General features: G+C 34.1%; 1 protein-coding gene across 1 annotated transcript; it reads left to right on the plus strand.

The window, feature by feature from the left end:
- The first annotated feature begins 502 nt into the window (after positions 1 to 502).
- LOC147073427 (uncharacterized) lies at positions 503 to 19,925 on the plus strand. Its single transcript, XM_085945536.1, has 8 exons — positions 503 to 609; positions 2,599 to 2,803; positions 13,940 to 14,233; positions 15,548 to 15,700; positions 16,611 to 16,800; positions 17,749 to 17,847; positions 18,383 to 18,520; positions 18,778 to 19,925. Exons 1-8 carry the CDS (start codon positions 524 to 526, stop codon positions 18,798 to 18,800), a joined length of 1,188 nt encoding a protein of 395 aa, XP_085801662.1. The 5' UTR covers positions 503 to 523; the 3' UTR covers positions 18,801 to 19,925.
- The last annotated feature ends 1,900 nt before the right edge of the window (positions 19,926 to 21,825 follow it).

Below are 21,825 nucleotides of genomic sequence, written 5' to 3' on the forward strand. Positions count from 1 at the left end.
GGCGAAACGAAAGATTTTGTTATATCTCGCATTTTCAAATATTTTAAATATAAAAAAAAACAATTAAAATAAAATAAATTAATATTTTTTTTATTAACGTTTATTTGTTACATAGTATGTAAGTAGATACTTTTGTAATAAGGGAAAGGAATAGTATGAAAAATATAATATTACGTATAGATTTAGCGTTCGGCCGTGTGAGCAGGTTGCTGTCGGCCGGAAGTATTTTTCCGGTGATTGAAACATAGATATCATTTTTCTGGAGCCTCTTTTGAAAGAGTCGAGGTTAACCTCGGTTTGGAAGCCATGTCGACTGTGTGAAATGATACGAATACGTTTATTGTTATTTTCAATATAAGTGATAAATAAACGAGTAGCGATTGTTTTACTATTATTGGTTTACATTTGCATAACAAGTTTGTCTAATTTAAATTTTTTGTCAAGATGTAGCATTTTTGGTTAGATGAATTAATAGCACCTTTTTAAATAATCGTGAATTCTTCGACAAATCAGTCGCAAAACAATGAGTGCGAATGGAAACATTGTTCTTGACAAATTGGGAGAAAAGTGTACCGAGGAGGAGGTAAAAACATTACACGTGTTTGGGAGGTTAGTGACTTTACATTATAAAAATTACATAATAATATATTCTTGTAATTTTATATATTTTTTGCACCAGTGCAAACATAATAATATTTTTGTATTTTAATGTATAAATGAACATACTCGCAGAATATTACCCACCTTAGGTTTTCTGTATATAATATTATTTATTAAGTAAATAATGTGGCATTATGAATAGCTCTGGGCTGAGAGAAAAATATATTTTAAATTATTATTGAATATCTTGATTATATCTAGTTATATTTAGTACTTAGATTTAGCCTTGTTAAGAGACCAAAGAAACAAATGTTTTATTTTTCCAAAGTTTACATATACTTAGGTTCTTAACGGCCCACGTGCTCGTCGTAGGTCAAAATTGAGTTTTTATTGTATTTTCAAACCATGATCCTGGACACTCCTTAAACGTTGTAGATAATCTATTTATATAATTTTAAAGCCTTATTATCCCTCATATTTATTTTAAGCATTTGATGACTGCATAAAGTATTTTTGTTACATAAAATAGTATTCTTTTAAACCTCTCGCTCTAATGTTTTAGAATATAGTCATATTTCGGTACATAACTGTGCAGTGGTGTTAAGATTTTTTACATTTATTAATTTTTAAACGCGTTTATAAAACTATTAGTATAATTTATTAGGAGATAATTTTTGTAAAATTTTCACGATAAAAAATTATATTGATAATCTCTGTTATCCCAAATTTGACAAGAATTAGGCATTTTATTATTCAAAAAATCGGCAAGATTAACACATTTGAAGATAATTCTAAAGATATTTATTAAAGGCTATGTCTTTGACCATTCAAGTGTGATAAACATCCTACGAATAATGATTGCTTTATAATAATTATTTACCTAAGAATAAGGTAGTGATTTTTTGAAATACGCCATTTCTTTTGGCATTCCCCAGTGGTTAAGCTACAACATACGGCCGTAGCCATAAATTGACAAACGTTATGTAATATGTAGATATTTATTTATTTAAGCTTGGAAATTATTTATTTTTATTAGTATCGATTGCAGTACCTACCTGCAAATATTGTTTTTATTCTATTAACATCTCGATTATTTAAGCGTTCTTGGTTGATATTGTGCAACATAAAGAAATTTTATAAAAAGCTAATAATCAATATTTTTTTTTTCATTTGACTATAATAGTAGAATAACCTGTTTGGTATATATTCTGATCCAGGAATCGGCAAATGTTTGAGAGAGAAGAGCCAAATATAACTTGCACAAAGATTTATATATTTTTAAAATTATGTGTACATAGGTATGTCTACATCTTTCTAACTTAACATGTTTCCTAACTTTATTGGTTGGCGGAACCCTTGAAATATTTAGAAAAATCTAGTAAAACCCCTATCTATTTGACACATCTTAAGGTCCGTAAAGCGGTTTCTAGTTTACGTTCTCCATAAACTTTTACGATTTATCGCAAAACTGTTGGTGTAGGTGACAGAATCACATGGTTTTGTGGAGCCCTAGCCGGGAATCACTGTTTTAGAGGGAAGGAGACAGATCGGAATGATAAAAACTCGCTATTAGCAGCATACACGATAAAAGAAGGGGAGGAGAATACTTGATTATCCATTGAAAATAATTATTTTCTCGAGATTACCATGACAACCTACGTGTGTTGTGTAACTAGATTTCCATTATAATTGCATTTCAATAATTCCCAGATCAATATCAAGTGAAGAAAAACATATTGGTCGACATTGGCATTGAGGAAAATTATAAGAAAAGCTGCTAGGAACACTCTTTCCTTCAAATAAAAGTTTCCTTCAGATATTCTGTTATATTCTGTTATCCTAAAACAATGGACGTTTATGATGCCATCGTTTCTCGGCAGTATTTTAAAAAGTTTTGGAAATAGTTTTAGAAAAGACTCGCGATTTCCCAACCCTTAATCTAGTCGGCATAAAAAATCTATCTTTCTGACACTATAAATAAATTTTATAATTTTTCAGCGATGAAACAACGCAGGAAGTGGAAAAAAGTTCATTATGGTCCCAAATCACCCTGGAGCCCATGTGGATTGGAGTGATAATTTCCTTCACCATGAGTTTGATCGCTTTCAACAATCTCTTCCTGCAGAGGGCCTGTTTGGTGGATTTGGGATACTCCGAGGATATGTGCTTAAGATCTGAGGGGTCCGTCAAAGCTAAATTAGAAGTAGGTGGACCATAATAAAATCATTAAAGGCCGGCCACACGCTCATGCTTCACTACAGTATTGCCTGCGCAAACCGGTTTGCGCAGGCAAACCCGTGCGTGTGGACGGCAAAACTGTACACCGCGCAAACCAAAAACTTGCTTGAAGTTTTAACTGCGCAAACCGAGTTTAACAAGCCGCGCTCAGTTCGTCGACGGTTCCGGTCTTTTTTCATTCATACTTATTTGTTTTTGTTGGATTAAGAATACCTAATATTACACATATTATTGTTAGTACATTTTTTAAATTCATTAAACTCTGCCTAAACAAAATCACAATAGATAAAAAAAAATATTATATCTATAAAATATTCATATTTATGTATGATTTAATTGCAAAATTTTAGATATTTTATAGATAGACTAGTATTTTTTGACTATTATCTATTATGGCTTGGTTTCGCAGGGTTTAATTGAATTTTAAAAACTTACCAACACCATCTGTAAATTGTGGTCTTTGTCAATGAAAACAAATACGTATGACTGACCAAGTTTAGTGTGCACCTTTTATGACGGATCTTAACAGCGTACCTCCATCCTTCGCCACTAGTCAGTGACGTCCGTAGACAAAATGCCGACCCTGGGCAGCGCCAAAATCTCGCCCCATTTTTTCTACAGTATTTTGTGCCATCCATGCACGGTGTCGTTTCTTGTCACCATGGACGTCGAAGGGCAACGGAAGTAAACTAGACATCGCGAACTCGACAAAAAATACAGTCATTAATTAATACATTTTGTTTTCAGCCAGTGAGCTGAATTTATAAATGGAAAGATATTTTCGTTATTACAAAGTTTAAGTAGCTATTTCTATATATACGAAATGATTCTCCTCGATTTGCCGCCCTTCGAGAAACTGTTGCCCCCAAGCAACGCTCTATCCGCCCACCTCCATGGGACGTCACCGTTCTTATTCCAATAATTGTTGAATATTTCTAATGCGGTGGTATTAAGTTATTCATGGTGGGGTTTATTGGCTTAAGGAAGATACTTTAAAAAATTTGCCGAGAAAAATCAATGAAATACATATTTCTTTTTATTTAGATTTTTTATGTAAATCTTACGATTTTCAGTTTTTTATTGATTATTTTGATTTATTAATAAAGCAATAATATTATCCACCGATGTATATTCGAAAATTAATATATCGATTCAGCGAACAGTCATACTCGCGCTCTGATACTAGTAAATAATTCCGATACAATTCCGCCAATTTTTTCCGTCACTGTATTCCGCAACCTTGCTCCGCCACCCTCGCCGATTTGATTTTAATACGATTCTGCGACCTTTTTTGAAATGATTTCACCATTTTTGCCTTTTCAACTTGCCACCTATAGACACTGCATCACCGTTATTATCGCCCATCCGGAGGATTCCTGACGAACTTCTGCCGCTACTAATAGTCTTTTTTAAGATAGTTATCGACGGCCGAATGATTTATAACTGTTCTGAAGCGTTCATAACGGGAAACAGACCCGTAGCACAGCGCCAATAATTACATTCAGTTATTGTTACCGGTATTTGTGCACCAGTTCGTCAAAGCAAGCCAAGATGAGCAGGATCCCCTCGCTCGCCGGTTTGCTGAACCTGGACTATTTTATAAAGTCTCTTTGTTTTCTGTCCATCTCATTTAGCTAGTCGCCACACCGGGCCCCCCTAAGCCCGGGCCCCCAGGCTAAAGTCCTATCAGCCCTCCCACTTGTGGGGGCCATGACGTAGTGTATGTAGGTAACTGCAATTACATATTACTAATATTATCATATCATCACAGGTTTAACCAGATGCTCATAGAGACATGGTGATAAAAAAAATTAACTCTTTACGAAGTTCATACCGCAAAGAAATGAAAAAGGTGAAAGAATCTGAAAGATCAGGCGCTGGCACTGACGACATATATTTATACACCATCGTTGTGGTACTTTAACCTGAAATGATATGATATGATAATAATATGATTAAAAACCTATAAGTACATTTTCTTTCTTTTGTTAACTGTAAATTCATGGTGGAACTGCATTGTATTGTTGTTTTTATTTAATAAAACGCATTTTTTTATAGTACTTATTCCACTTTTAATTAATATATTAGGACCAGTTTCGTCCGCTTCAGTGGGACATTTTCGACTGAATACATTTTTTTTTTAAAACAATATTTATCTAACAAAATTCAAAGCGATAGAAATAATATAACAATAGGTACATAATAATTATCCGTCCAATAGTACCTTCCCAATAACAGACTAATTTAAAACTAATGAGGTTGGACATTAATATTTCATACTACGTCAGGGGCATTAAACAAATTATTTTAAATATTAACACACCACAAAATATGAAACAATCTACACTTACAATAACATTAATATCAACAAATAATTATAATTAAGTAGTCAAAATTAACAATATTTTTTTTTTTATAAAAAAATAAAATAAAATTATCAATTGAAGTGAGATGGAATAAAAAACAAATACAACCAAAATATGAGTCAGAATTCAATTAAAATAATAAATAATGTACAATATATAAAGTTATGTTATGACAATCCCAAATATTAAATAGGGTACAATAATGGAGAAGACACAAAATATAATTGATCATTTAACAAATTAGAATTGGGCAAAAATTTATACCTATTAATTTCTAGGATTTCCTGTTTATCCAATTTTATAGATTTCTAATTCAAATGCAGGATTTTAAAATTTTTACTGATATTAAAAGAGTGATTATTTAAACTTAAATGATTTCCAAAAGCTGAAGATTCATTACCATTTTTGGCACAGGCTAAATGTTCTTTGATCCTAGTAGTCAAATCTAAGATAAGCAATTTAAATTCATTTAGAAATATCATTTACTGGTATAGATATGTAGATGATATCTTAGCTTTGTGGTCAGGCACGGAAAGACAATTAGATATTTTTTTTAAAGACATAAATAGTATTAATAAGTCAATTCAATTCACAATGGAACTAGGGAACAGTACAATTAACTTCTTGGATTTAACAATCAATATTACAAATAACAAACATACATTTAGCATTTTTAGAAAGGATACCTTCAGTGATAACATTATTAATAACTCTTCTAGACACCATATCTCACATAAATTATCAGTTTTCCATGCTTTTATACATCGTTTATTAATGGTTTCTATGTCCGAAAATAGTTTTGCTTTGGAGTTAAAGACGATTAAACAAATCGCTTTTAATAACGGTTATGACTCACGTTTGATTGATCGCATTCTGGCCAACAAATTTAAAAAATTAGCTTTATTAAATGTGACTTCTGGCTTAGTGATAGATGAAGCCAGTGTTAATAAACGCTGGGTTAAATTATGTTTCCTAGGAAGAGTGTCTGAAAATATTTCAAGAAAAACAGATAAAAAACTTTTCAATGTAACATTTTACAACACACAAAATTTGAATTCAATACTGGTGAATACTAAAGATAGATTAGATAAACTTAACCAAAGTGGAATTTATCTATTAAGTTGTGACTCTTGTGATGCCAAATATGTTGGACAAACGGGACGATCCTTTAATACTAGGATCAAAGAACATTTAGCCTGTGCCAAAAATGGTAATGAATCTTCAGCTTTTGGAAATCATTTAAGTTTAAATAATCACTCTTTTAATATCAGTAAAAAATTTAAAATCCTGCATTTGAATGAGAAATCTATAAAATTGGATAAACAGGAAATCCTAGAAATTAATAGGTATAAATTTTTGCCCAATTCTAATTTGTTAAATGATCAATTATATTTTGTGTCTTCTCCATTATTGTACCCTATTTAATATTTGGGATTGTCATAACATAACTTTATATATTGTACATTATTTATTATTTTAATTGAATTCTGACTCATATTTTGGTTGTATTTGTTTTTTATTCCATCTCACTTCAATTGATAATTTTATTTTATTTTTTTATAAAAAAAAAAAAATATTGTTAATTTTGACTAATTATAATTATTTGTTGATATTAATGTTATTGTAAGTGTAGATTGTTTCATATTTTGTGGTGTGTTAATATTTAAAATAATTTGTTTAATGCCCCTGACGTAGTATGAAATATTAATGACCAACCTCATTAGTTTTAAATTAGTCTGTTATTGGGAAGGTACTATTGGACGGATAATTATTATGTACCTATTGTTATATTATTTCTATCGCTTTGAATTTTGTTTGATAAATATTGTTTTAAAAAAAAATGTATTCAGTCGAAAATGTCCCACTGAAGCGGATGAAACCGGTCCTAATATATTAATTAAAAGTGGAATAAGTACTATAAAAAATTGCGTTTTATTAAATAAAAACAACAATACTATACATTTTCAACCGAAAATAATGAGTAGGTAGCTAACTACTATTTTATTTTTGGACAAAATACTATAATTTTTGGGACCACGTACCTATAACATATACACGCATCAAAAATTTGCTCTAATAGTAAAAAAAGTTGCCTGCGCAAGTTTACTTCAAGATTATTAAAAGTGTAAAGTACTTATTTGGTTGTGGAATACTTCAAAATTTTTGATTATAGTTTGTCGATATTAAATACTTCAAGTATATGTAGTTAGGTACTCAACAATACGCTGAATACTAATTTTTACCTCTCGGAACAACATTTGGGAAACTCTGTGGGTAGGAGGACCCGCCAAAGATCTTGGCCTGGGGGCCCCTCTTCAGGATGTGGGGGCCATGACCTACCCCCTACGGGACGTCACTGCCACTAGTATATATTATATTTAAGCAAAAAATGCTGATTTATATGCGAGTGTATGTTTCTTCTAAATAGCCATTGTTTGGTCCACTTGGATCTGGAGGATTATTTCTCTTTTATTAACCAATAAACAATAGAAAAGCCCTTGTGACAAAACCAAATCGTCACTTGACACGACATTGCTGCGATTCCGAAAAACAGTGTTTTCACGACGACGACTTCTGTTGTAACGTAATGAGGTTTGCGCAGTTTTACTTGTGCCGTGAGGCCACGCGAGAGTGTTTCATCTTTTTGCACAGGCAAGACCGCGCAGGCAAGTTGCTGCCGTGTAGCCTGCGCATAAAGAGTGAGTAGGTAGCTAATGATGTTTTATTTTAGAATACGTTATTCTTTACTAGTACCTACACACACCAAAAAAATGGACTATAAATAGAAGGAACCTTAACGTTATTTCTGTTATAACGTTTGAAATTATTTATAAAACGCATGAAGCATGATTAAGTTGGTAGACTTCACAAATATAATATTATCATAGCTCAGTTTAACTTGATGACACACGTGATGACTGCTGTTTTTACGTTTATTGTGTTTTAAGACTTTTCGGTACTGTTCGGTTAACAGGAATACAGCGGAAAACACATTTTGAAAATACCCGATATAATGAATTTTTTGTTAGTTTGGTTTAGTTTAGGCTAGGTTAGGTTAGGTTTGGTTAGGTTAACCAAACAAATAATCCAGTTTATCGGGTATTTTCAAAATCTGTTTTCCGCTGCATTCCTGATAACCGAAGAGTACCGACTTTTCTACTAAATAATAGAGTCGAAGTGTAGTAAAATTAGCTAATAATGGTGACGGAGTGTCTTTTTACACGCCTTGCAATCTTACTGGCGTATGCATATAACAGAAAACTGCATTCAAGCTATTTACTGCAAATTTGCATGCATAAACCTTATTTGAATCTGTCGAATACTGACGTCACGTCGCTGACGTAATACGCGTCATGCCATGGCTAATGTTACCAACTTTTAAATTTAAATTTCCCGATAATTAATTTACAATTTTTATATTGTGAATAGGTGTAAAAATGTGCAAACAGTACCATATAAATTTAATAACTATAAATGAATAATAATCATGAACTTTAAATAATTTATTTGTTATAAAACTGTTGGCTGTTGGTCGCCACTGTTGAGGTCACTGATGTGTGGTGTCGATGCGTAGGTAGAGGATAATGATAATGATGAAGTCTTCGATGTCGTAGGGTGAGATTTATTAGCAGCGTCTTATACAATGATAGTTGCGAGCTGCGCCAGATTGACGGGGCCCTCTACTGCCACGGCTAGTTCCACGGGTTTGGAAGCAAAGGTTGTCAATGCCAAGGGGAGTCACAGGCCAAGGTCTTCAGGTGGTTGGTAACCAGAATAAATAGTCGGAAAATGGTCCATATATTGTTCAGGTTGACAAAAGTTCACAAAAGTTCACAATGGTTCATTATATTATAATTATTAGTGTTCAGAAAGTTAATATTATTCACATAAATGTTTGAAGCACAGTATACGGTCATCCGTCAAATGATAAAGTACATTAACACTCGTAACAAAGAAATATTAATTCGAAAAAATTTCACGATTGTCCAAAAGTATCAAGGGGCCGCTACTATTAGGCTTGAGGACCGATGTACGAATGAGATAAAAGTCAAAAAGATTCAGGGCCTTCGTTGAGGAACCACTGTACGAAACTATAATTCACGCTCGAAAATATTAAAGTACCGGATAGGTATTTATGTTCGAAAATTATTCGCGAAATTTTTATAAGTCGGGGTTAGGTATTTATAAATGATTTCTCGCGTCGAAACGTTAGAGTCCAACTTTAGGTATTTAACCCGCAGGAGGAAAGGGGGAGTTGGGTGGGCCCAAACTCCTGTGCAATCTTGCACAAATATATGAAATTTGTATGAGATTTGGGATCGTCCACCGGCGTGGTGACGTCCGGAGACAGTAAGAAACTGGAATACAGAATTCGAAAATCCTGGGTTTTTATCTAAATCTGTAGGTTTCATCCCCCTGGACCAACGTTCCGCGGGTCACAAATCCACATATCGTTTTCACTACGAGATTTGGACTTAATTGATTGCCCCGCGGAATCGCGAGTCGCGAGAGCGCTGAAACCAACTGTATTCGGTGTGCGCGAGCCGCCGGTACAAAATAACATCCGCGATACCCTGCTGGGTTCGCGTCTTCACTTAGTACTTCATACAATGATTGCGTTTTTTAGCTTGTATTGTATTTTAAGATTTCGATTAACCAAGCGAAAACCCAACATACGACAGAGTGTGATACGTCAATTTGCTCGTCTCCGTTCAAGCTAGCATATGAGTATACACCACGCGACGTAAGTCTCGCCATGGTTGAGCGGCGGGAGCCACAAGTTCGGACCTATAAGTGGGCCGCCCACGCACTACGTATACATTAATGACAAAAATTAAAATTATTAAATACTAGGCCTTATTCTCTATGCATACATATGAATTTTATATCTAATTAACTTATAATTAAGGCGGTAAAATTAATCTAAGTACTTGATGTGAGTGACATTGAGTTAAATTGCTCTTCGTTATTTATACAATAAAAGTTAGTACATAAGCATTAAATTCTGTTACATAATCATATTAAACTAAATATAAAATCAGCGTTTTAAATTGAATAGCGACAAGAAATATTATTTATAATTATAGTCGTACAAAAATATAATACATGAAAAGTGATTAATTAGCTCATACTCGTAATACTAATAAAGTATTGTTATATGTAATACTACACCGTCTCTGATTTCGCTGACCGAACTTGATCAGTTGTTTACTAGAAAATAAATTCAGTGGGAATGTATAATTGTAGAGTAACTTGATATCTTAAACAATGGATGAATTTGATAGTTATTATTCGGCCGCTACATACCCCCTTTCCAGAAATTTACTAATTTCGATACTATAATATAATATAATTGAGTGGGCTTGTTTTGTTGAAAAAATGGATATAACAATGGAATTTAATTACGTGTTAACCTAAACGATTTACAAATGTATAAACGAAATTGTAGTTCTGTAGCACTATGGAATATGCACTTTTGTTTGTATGTTTTTCAGTAGCCTAGACGATCAGGGAAGTGTACACGTCTGCCTGTACGTGTGACGTAGTCATGCTGTCTGATGTCTTCTGGTGCTGGATCGTTCAATGCTGGTTTCTCTTTTGATGAGTTGTCGTCCTCTTCTTCTATTATGTATGCAGGTTTAAGGCGGTCTACAGTGACTGTGATGTCCTTGCCTCGAACGCGAATGACGTAGGTTCGAGTATTCCTGCTGATTACTTCGTGTGGGCCAGTATATGGCGACTGCAAAGGTCTTTTTACGGTATCATCTCGGAGTAGCACATGCGTGGTCTTATCCAAATCTTTGAATATAAATGAGTGTTTCCTGCCGTGGTGCGTTGTTTTGGCGGGTTGCAATTCATAAAAATGTTGTCGGAGATATTTGACAAAATTGGCTGGTTCACAGTCGTTGGGTTGCTTTGAACCTAAGAATTCGCCTGATAACCGTAGAGGTTTGCCATAGACCAGCTCGGCTGAGGTAGTTTTGAGATCTTCTCGCCAAGCTCCCCTAATTCCCATCAAGACTGTGGGCAGTATCTCTGTCCAACGCGTGTTTTGATAGCATTTGATGGCTGCTTTCATTTGACACTGTCTCTGCTTCTTGGTCTTTCAACGGGAAGGCTTCTGGCCATCTAGTAAAGCGGTCTACATATGTTAAACAGTATCGATATCCCTCCGATGGTGGTAGGAAGACAATGTCGATGTGGACGTGCTCAAATGTAGTTGACGGTGGCACAAACGTGCCTAATGGTGCTGAGACATGGCGTGTAACTTTATTTTTCTGACATTGAATGCAACTGCGAGCCCATTGCTTGCAGTCCTTTTCGATATAAGGCCACACAAAACGCTGTGTTGCGAGTTTCGTGGTTGCGGTAATGCCAGGATGTGAAAGTCGGTGTATTGTATTGAATACAGCTTCACGTAATGGCTTGGTGATGAAAGGTCTTGCATATGCAGTAGATACGTCGCAAAAGATAGCTACGTTAGCTTCCGGAATCTGCACCTGTTTGAGTTGTAAGGCAGATCAGTCGCGTAGGAATATCTTTAGCTCTTCATCTTTTTGTTGATCAGCTGCCAGGCTTGCGTAATCGAGTGGATTTTCGGCAATCGCTTCTGCTCTGGAAAGAGCGTCGGCAACGATGTTGTCCTTGCCAGAGATGTGGCGGATGTCGGTTGAAAATTGTCCGATGAAGTCTAAATGCCGAAACTGTCGTGGAGTACATTTCTCGGCTTTCTGCTTGAAAGCAAAAGGGACATCCACGATCTGTATACATTCTTACAAGCATTTAGCGTCATCATGAATCCGATTATAGCACAACGGCACGTTTCAAGTTTCCTACTAAACGCTTGTTGTGATGAACTCATTTTAGACGTATATTAAAGTAACACTGACAGCTCGCGCAGATCGCCGCCATTTTAAGTTTGGTGCGCATTTCCGTACGCATTTTCGTGACGTATGCATTTTTTATAGTTTTCTTATTTGGCCGATAAACCGCTTACTGCGTTGAATGCGGTTCAAAAGTGTATGAATACGGCACTCTACTTGGCACCGTGTTGGTATTGAAAATTTGAGACCAGGAATCTGTCTGAAGTCTGGATCCGAATCCTGGACTAAGGAAAATGCACATCCTGCATACTCTATTATTAATCAATACAGTATTGTATCTGGAATCCTCATAAAACGTTTGTTAAGCTACCTAGCATGGTTTTATTGGCACAGCCTTTATTTAGTACATATATGGTACTAACCTATATGGTTTATGAATTAGTAAAATCATCATATTCTTCTTCTTCTTTTATTCTATCTTCTTCTTTTCGTATGCATTGCTATACCATTTATCCGATTGCGATGAAACTTCGTCAGTTGCTGTGCTCACACCCGCGAAGGTTTATGAATTAGTACAATTATCATCTTCTTCTTCTTTTATTCTTTCTTCTGACGAAGTTTCATCGCAATCGGATAAATGGTATAGCAATGCATACGAATAGAAGAAGATAGAATAGAAGAAGAATATGGTTGTATTAATTCAGAAACCTTTGCGGGTGTGCGCACAGCAACTGACGAAAGTTTCATCGCAATCGGATGAATGGTATAGGAACGCACACCCATACAAGAAGATAGAATAGAAGAAGAATATGGTTGTACTAATTCAGAAACCTTTGCGGGTGTGCGCACAGCAACTGATGAAAGTTCCATCGCAATCGGATAAATGGTATAGGAACGCATGCAGGACAAACAAACATTCATTTTTATATATAAGTATAGACTACTGTTCTATTTCATTATTATTTGTAATATTTTTAATTATATAATATCTATGTATGCAATAGTAAATTCTATATCGTTAACATAATTTATATTGTTAATTTTAGTTACCTACTTCGAATAAATATTTTTTTAATTTGTACAAAACATATTTATTTTTTCTCCAAGAAATATAACCACAGGACGCCTTTTGCAATTTTCTCATGCGCCTCTCCATGCATTACCCCTAAAATCATACATGTTAATTTCAAAAGCCCCTGAGTTTCAAAGTCCCCGAAAATGAAAATCATTTGATTTTTAATATATTCTCTCAGTAAAATATGCAAAAAGTGAGTAAGGGATACTAAATATTATACTCTTTATAGTGTATAAATCAAATATTAAATACATAATGTTCACGCATTCAATAGATATGACTTTTTATCATTTTTCTCAGAACTGTCAAAAGTCGTTTTAGGGGCTTTTGAAACTAGACGCTTCATATATTATTTATTAATAACACTGATAGTTAATAATATATTTGATTTGAGAATTTTTTATAATTCAATTTGAAGCGAAAAAGGGCGAATCAATATGTCAAGCTTTCAGGGATCTGAATTTGACAGCTAAAAAGTGGACCACTCGTTGCTTGTGCAAAAAGTTATGCTCAGGCTTTATTAATCTAAAGATGGCGGTGTAGGAGGTCATGATTCGATTAATTTAACTTTTCAAAGTCTTTTTAACTCGGTTAAAGCACACTTGATTGCGTGGGGACCGCAGTCTTTGAAAACTGCTCTTGAGATATTTCAAGTCATAAAAAAATGCCGATACTTCACATCAATCGTAGGAGCCTTCAGATCATTTGATTCACTCAGGATGGCAAACAATATTTTTTATTTACTGTAGGCTATGGTAAAAGTTAAATTTAACCATATAAGTAAGTAGTTACTAGTACTATTCAACATGAAGACATTTCCCAATTTTTATTTCTAGACGGAAGCTCAAACAATCGTCTCGTCTTTGGCGATCACCAGCGGGTTCATTGGAGGATTTATAACAAGTACACTTCTCGTTTTTGTTGGACCTTGGAGTGACAGTAGTGGAAGAAGGAAACCTCTCATCATACTTCCAATCTTCGGCGCCATTATAACTAGTCTTGGCTTGCTCATAATGCAGGCCTTCCCCATGGTTTCCACCATATGGATGATATATATCGACGTGATTCCGCTGGCTATTGGAGGAAATTTTGCACTTCTTTCTATGGCAGCGTTCAGTTACCTGGGAGATGTAAGTTAATAAATAAATAAAATTCACTAGCTCTATTTTTTAATGGTATATTTCGACATGAATTTAATGTCAATACAATACCGCGTTCTATTTCCAATAGAACATCTCAACGTGAACAATGACGTGGATCCTGCGATGAAAATATGGATCGGTAAAAAATGATGAAGTAGTATGACAAACTATACAACCTATCCAAGGATTCGCGACTTTCTAGCGAAACTTAGACATTTAAACCAGTGGCGGCTCGATGACTTTCTAGATGGTGGGGTTTATCCATTAATTATTATTACATATACATACCTACCTCCTTTTTTTTTTTAAATATAAATAACCATGCCCTTGCTTTTTCGTACAACTACCTACTTTGTCATATTAGACATTATGTATGAAGCAAGCTACTTTAAATAATGTGATTATATTAAAGGGAAATGAGTATTTTTTCAGAATTAATAATATATTATTATGATTATCCGAGTCGTCACTTAATCACGTTTAAAAAGCCTGTTTTAGAATATAAACCTAATTAATAATAATACGCATTATAGACTTACTATTGTCGGTTTTGAACAACGACATACAGCGAGCTTTTTTTACTCACCTCAGGGTTATTTGAATCGCTCCCCGGTATGTGTATGCATTCGCATTCTTTGTAGAACGAGATTTGTACCGCGACGACGGGACGGAACCGGATCAACCCGGTCAGCGAAAAATAGATTTCATAGCTTTATTTATTTGTACATATGTGTCAGGTGGGTATTTAATTTAATTAATTCCTTTATTACCTCGTAATCATGATGTTATTAGATAATAATTTACAACCATTGCTTTATTTATTTGTATAATAATAATAATAAATATATCTATAAAATAGCGTCGGGTTTAGATGGATGAAATAAATAACTAAATAAGTTCATTTAATCATTTAATGAAGTAGGTATATTATATCCAATAATAAAATATCTGACGTAGGTATATTTATGTCATGATATGAATGTGGGGATGGTCCCTATGAACCCTTACGGTAGAACCGCTCTGCTTGCTTCGCTTTACAAAAAAGATGCTAGGTAGAATTCCAATGAAGACTATGTCCGAGGAAAAACTGACTACGTTGGGGATCGATTGAAGCAACTGATGACCCAAAAGGTGGAGGATTGACGAGGCTTCATTTAGGTTGCAACGCTATCGAAGAAAAGGTAGGTAGATTATTAAAACGAGCAATTAGGATTAAAGTAGATTACTAGCAATACTAATAGGATTATTAGATCCCTGTAAATTTAAAATAAAATAAGGAATCTTTTTTATTAATTATTACAGATATGTTATAAAACTGGTCGATGTATCACAACTGTAATGGGATCAAATAGTGCTGCTATAACTATGTCTATGGTCATTGGAAGTGCTCTTGGCCCAATTTTATATAGAACTCTCGGATTTATTGGACTTTTTTCCATATTATTGGTATTAGAGGTAGGTACTGTCATTTCCCTCCATTTTCGAAAGTGAGAAGCACGCTGTCACTTTGTTTCTTTGCATGGATTTTCGTCTGGATTCAGGACTTGGGGGTGGACAAATTACACACCGGAATTGTGATGGAAATGACGAGATGTATTGTCGTTTAATATTATCTAATGGTTACATTTTTTCACAGTGACAATTTATTTTATATGAAGCGCGAGTTAACGATGTTTTCTGTTTGGCCGTCTGGCACGTATTACCTGCCATATTGCGTTTCGCTTTCAACGAGAGCGTTGTCGGAAAACGGCGACGTTGCAAATATTTTTCAACGGTCGTGATTTGCGGCATTGCCGGCTTTATTATTTTTTATTTTCGTGATCAACCCTTACTATTTGTTGGATTTGATACCGACTCCGGCCTCTCCAGATACACAGAGACATCCTTAAATGGTGACCATTCGGGGGTGTAACAGTACTTACTTATGTAAATTATATAGTAATATTTTTTTTAATTCATCCGATAATTGCAATGTATGTAGGGAAGCACCAATGTTTCCGCCGCCTAAATTAGAAAAATATTATATCAGTGGAAATATGCTGAAAGTCAAAGAAAAGTTGAAAAAATATTTTATTGATAACAAAATATTCAAAACAAAAATTTATCTATTAAATAATATAACATTCTGAATTATATAATGCAAAACACTATTAATAAATGATGGACGCTCAAATTTGTAAAACTATTTTTAATGACCATGAAGAAAATTGTGCCGCAGGCAACTTTTCACTGGGTACCCGTGAAATAAACTCATAAGACAGTACAGTTGAAATTGCTCATTATCAAATTGCAAGCTTCGTATTTTTCGCTAGGTGCCTCTGGTGGTATAAGCATCCCCCTTAAATGTTTTTCACATAAATTACAGGTGTCCTCATTGCTCTATACTATGTGGAAAGTGCATGACATAAATGTATCTGAAAAGGTTCCAAATCTTTTGGACTTAACCCTTCCTTTACAGGCATTGAAATGTGTTTTCAAAAAGAGGGAAGGCAATAAGAGAAAAATAATTATGCTCATGATGATTCTACCGTGCTCCAATTCTGCTGTTATGGCAGGTGGGTACATTCCTTTATTATTCTCCTTTTTATTGACTGTGACACCTGTTTTTGTTTAATGATCTGTTTTATTAAACTCCTCAGAAATATATAATATTATATTGCAAAAAGATTTTGAAAAAAAAAATATTGGTAATTACCGGGTGGTTCTGATAATATGTAGGTATGTTTTATAAAGAATTACACATTATTAAATCGTGTGTATTTTATGCTAGAATTTTATATGTTTTGTGGTATCTGGACTATAAATTTTTGACCTCTAAAAGATCATTGGCCATCTCACTTTCTACAATACGAGTAATTAATTTCATTATTATTTATAATTGTAATACGTAGGTACTCTATTCTTTCATTTTATTTAAACAATTTCATATTTTTCTTTTAACAGAGCTATCAATCACATACTTATATCTTAGAAAACAATTTGATTGGACTGATATTACTAGTATGAATACGCCCACGGTGGCCGCGCGGCATAAGCGTTGGACTATAAAGCCGTGGGTCCCAGGTTCGAATCCTGGGTCTGGCAAGTACACATATTGTTTTTCAATATGTGTGTGAGTCAGGGTATGGACCTTATAGGTTGAGCAAGTGGCTGACATCCATTTCTCGTAAAAAAAATCTGTTAATACAAAAACCTCTACTCTGTGGAGGCCCATATGATCCTATTAGGATCGGACATGGTCGAAAAAAAAAAAAAAAAAAAATCGTGTGTATTGTTCATTTAACAAAAAAAAATGTAATTAAATTAAAAATCTGTAGTTTATGCTAGAATTTTATATGTTTTGTGGTATGTAGGTATCTGAACTAAAAATTTTAACCTCTAAAAGATAATTGGCCACCTCACTTTATACAATACGAGTTCTTAATATCGTTATTATTTATAATTGTAATACGTACTCTATTCTTTCATTTGATTTAAATAATTTCAAATTTTTCTTTTTACAGAGTTATCAATCACATACTTATATCTTAGAAAACAATTTAATTGGACTGAAATGGAATTCGGAATACTTCTAGGCTATAGAAGCATTATTCACGTAATCGGTAAGAAAACTAACTCCATTTATGTATTTACTTTGTTAAAATATAGGTAATTTAATAGCTATGATAAGAATTCAGGAAGTAAAAATTTCAATGACAACATTATATATTACTTTTCCTTTGAATGGATATGTACGATTATGATCTCAAATTAGTTACATATATAAAGAATAAAATACATTTTTCATCTAAAACAAAACTAATCTCATAATGCGGGTGTTTTTACCTCAGTTGTCGACTAAATATAATACAAAGTTATATGTTATTCTGAATGTAATAAAAATATAGCAGAACACAACATAAACAAATTTAATTGGCTAACTGTTAAGCCGTGTCCACATTGCCAACAAGTTGCTGGCAACCTCATTAAATTTCGATTAAAATAATTTTCGGTCAAACGAATTTTGGTTTACGAAACAAACGACACGGCATTAGGATGTCACATTTTTTGTATAATATCGAAGGGTCTCAGTAAAGTTTCTTAATTTATTTGCATCAATTAGTTATCTATGTGAAAACCTATTTTAAATCTTTCCAGGTACAATCTTGATAGTGAAGTTACTGAAACAGAAATTAAAACTGAGAGACGAAGTTATCGGAATGATAGGGGCGATTTCGCAATTAGCTGCAGCAATCGCCTTCATGCTCAGTTTTCAAAGATGGATGATATTTGCATGTAAGTCATGTTATGTTATGAGATTATGCATCAATTCGGTATTAAAACTAATTACTATTATTCTTATCGTAAATAATTGAATGTAAATAATTTTTATTTACGGAATATTATGATATATTTAATGTACCTACTAATAATGATTTTTGGGTGGTGGTTAATTATTTTCCAAATCATATCACACAGTCTCCCATCTTCCAAGTCAGAGATTATCAACTATTACCCACCAGTCTTTTAGTAGTGGACTGTATAATTTTAAGGTGATGGCGGATTCTGGATCTAGGAGAAGGGGTAACAGGATGCCTGACACTGACTTTTTATGATGTTTATGATGGCTCCGTGGTCTGGTTGCACTGTCACTCGCGCTGTATTGTTTATTGGTTTACCTGGTGCGCGGCACTGTCTTGTCGGTACATTGTTGATGGATGATATATGAGCTTGATGAATTATGATGTTAGGTTATATGAATGATGGACGCGACTAGGGATTGCAATACCGAATAAATATATCAATACCGGTATTTACTGGTATAATACCGGTATTCGACTAAACATATTACAGAAAAAAATAAGTACATATCAATAAATATGACTATTAAAATATATTTAAAGCACTGTTTTATAGCAACCTAAAGTACCTTTATAAATATGCATAGATCATAATATTTTACAACTGCTAATTTTTACAAACAAATAAGTCCGGGTACAGAAAAATCTCCCTGAAATTCAACGTTTGTTGAATATACTATCTACTAGGGAATATAAGCCATGAATGTTATCTTTTTCGAAATTATGTTGATTCATCGCGACAATTATTAGTCTATGAGTAAATGTGAGGGATTTCGTTTTAATATTATTTAACCTTTGTTAGTATCAGACAATATATTTGCATTTTGACAGTATACAACTCATATATTCAATTAAAGTTAAAACAATATAGTAGTAAGTAATATCAAAAAACATTAATTTCAATTTGGAAAAACATAAATGTGTATGATTTCTTAATACCAAAAATACCGGTATATTGGATTTTTTAAACCGGTATTTCGGTATTGATAAATAATTGAATACCGGTTATAAAATACCGGTATTGCAATCCCTAGACGCGACGTTCAACGAATGACGAACAGATATGTTTTGAGTTTACTTTTGAATCACTCTGTATAATGCTGTGTGGCAACACGCAATTTCGTTTTCTTAAGCTGACTTCACGCGCTACGGCGGTTTTGATGTAACTCGATGCTACTGTGACTGCCGTGACTGCCGGTCACTTTATCTTGTGACAATAATACTGGGATTTGAGGGTGGTGGGAAGTATGGATGAATGCAAATATAAATGGCACAACCATGCACCACATTTTTTTTAATAATTTAATTGTAAACTAAATTTTAAAAAAAAATATGTTGCCAAAAAATTATATTTTTTTTCCGACCATGTCCGATCCTAATAGAATCATACGGACATCCACGGAGTGGCGGTTTGTATTGACAGATTTTGTTTTTACGAGAAATGGATGTCAGCCACTTGCTCAACCTATTAGGTCCATACTCTGACTCATACACAAATTGAAAAACAATATGTGTACTTGCCAGATGCTGGATTCGAACTTGGGATCCACGATGCAATAAGCCAACGCTTAAGGCTATACCTCAATTGAGGCATGATCTAAAAAGATCGTGGCTAGGCGATGTATATGATATATTCATTGACACGTTTTCTTTTTCATGTAAATGGGTAACGTTTTTAGTCATCTTTACACGATTTAAGAATTAATACCTCCGTCGCCATCACAAAATAAAATGACGTGTTCCCAGCTCGACGTTCGCTCTCCGACTGCCAGCGAGTCCAAAATTTCGTCGCGCCTATAGTTGAAAATTATTTGCCGTTTCACTGAAGTATCGTCTTAAGCCACGCGGCCATCGTGGGTGTAATATATGGGTGTATAAATAATATTATGTTCTATTATTGCTTTGAAAATACTAAGTAAATTATATTTGATATTTTTCTTAAACATAAATTGAATGTTTAAGTATACCTTCTGTAGTGTATGAAAAACTTTGAAATCTGTCAATTTATTTTTATATTACTAGTATGAATACGCCCACGGTGGCCGCGCGGCATAAGCGTTGGACTATAAAGCCGTGGGTCCCAGGTTCGAATCCTGGGTCTGGCAAGTACACATATTGTTTTTCAATTTGTGTGTGTCAGGGTATGGACCTAATAGGTTGAGCAAGTGGCTGACATCCATTTCTCGTAAAAAAACAAAATCTGTCAATGCAAACCTCCACTTTGTGGAGGCCCATATGATCCTATCAGGATCGGACATGGTCGAAAAAAAAAAAAAAAAAAAAATGAATAATTAATAGAACATGAACTAATTTGAAAACATGTTTATTTTACTTATGACAGTTTAGTTGTAAGAGAGCGATAATAAATGTGGTGCGTATATTAGAATTCGAATGGTATTCGAACCTTTTGATCATTTTCCCACTGTCATGTTATATCAGTCACAGACCTTTAACACATTTTCTGGTGTCCCTCAGGGCTCAAACTTAGGGCCGTTGCTGTTCACGATTTTTATAAATGACATAGCATTGGTAAAAAAAAATGCTGTGTTTTTGTTGTTCGCTGATGACTTGAAACTCTTTTTGGAAGTTGTCACCTTGGACGATTGTCGTCAGCTCCAACTTGATATAGATAATATATTAGATTGGGGCAGGCGTAACAAACTAGAATTCAATATTGATAAATGCAATCTTTTGTCGTGTACCAGAGCCTCAAAAGTGTTGTTTTTCCAATACTCGATGCATGGCAGAGTTCTGTCACGAATATCATCTGTAAGGGATCTTGGCATTACGTTTGAGAGTAAACTGACATTTATTAGCCATATAGTTACCATTTGTAACAAGGCGCTTAAAATGTTGGGCTTCGTCATGCGTACTTCCCGGGTCTTTTCGGATGTTACGGTATTAAAACTTTTATTTAATTCTTTAGTTCGAAGCAGACTTGAGAGTGGGTCTATTGTTTGGGCACCGCATCAGTTGAAGTATGGCCTTATGGTGGAGAGGGTTCAGAAGAAATTCTTGAGACTCCTTTATTTGAGGTTGTACGGATACTATCCGTGGCTTTATCCAACTGACTTTCTCTTAGGCATGCTTACATACTGCAGTTTGCAATTTAGAAGAAACCTTTATTTAGCTATGTATTTTTTTCGACTTATACGAGGTATAAATGAGAACTCTGCCATTCTGGGCAGTGTTGACCTGTATCCCCCTGATAACTATCTTAGAAATAGAGAACATCAGTTG

Source organism: Rhyacophila brunnea, unplaced genomic scaffold (assembly GCF_057557595.1).
Source record: "Rhyacophila brunnea isolate RB1 unplaced genomic scaffold, BYU_Rbru_1.0 scaffold_18, whole genome shotgun sequence".
Taxonomy (NCBI): domain Eukaryota; kingdom Metazoa; phylum Arthropoda; class Insecta; order Trichoptera; family Rhyacophilidae; genus Rhyacophila; species Rhyacophila brunnea.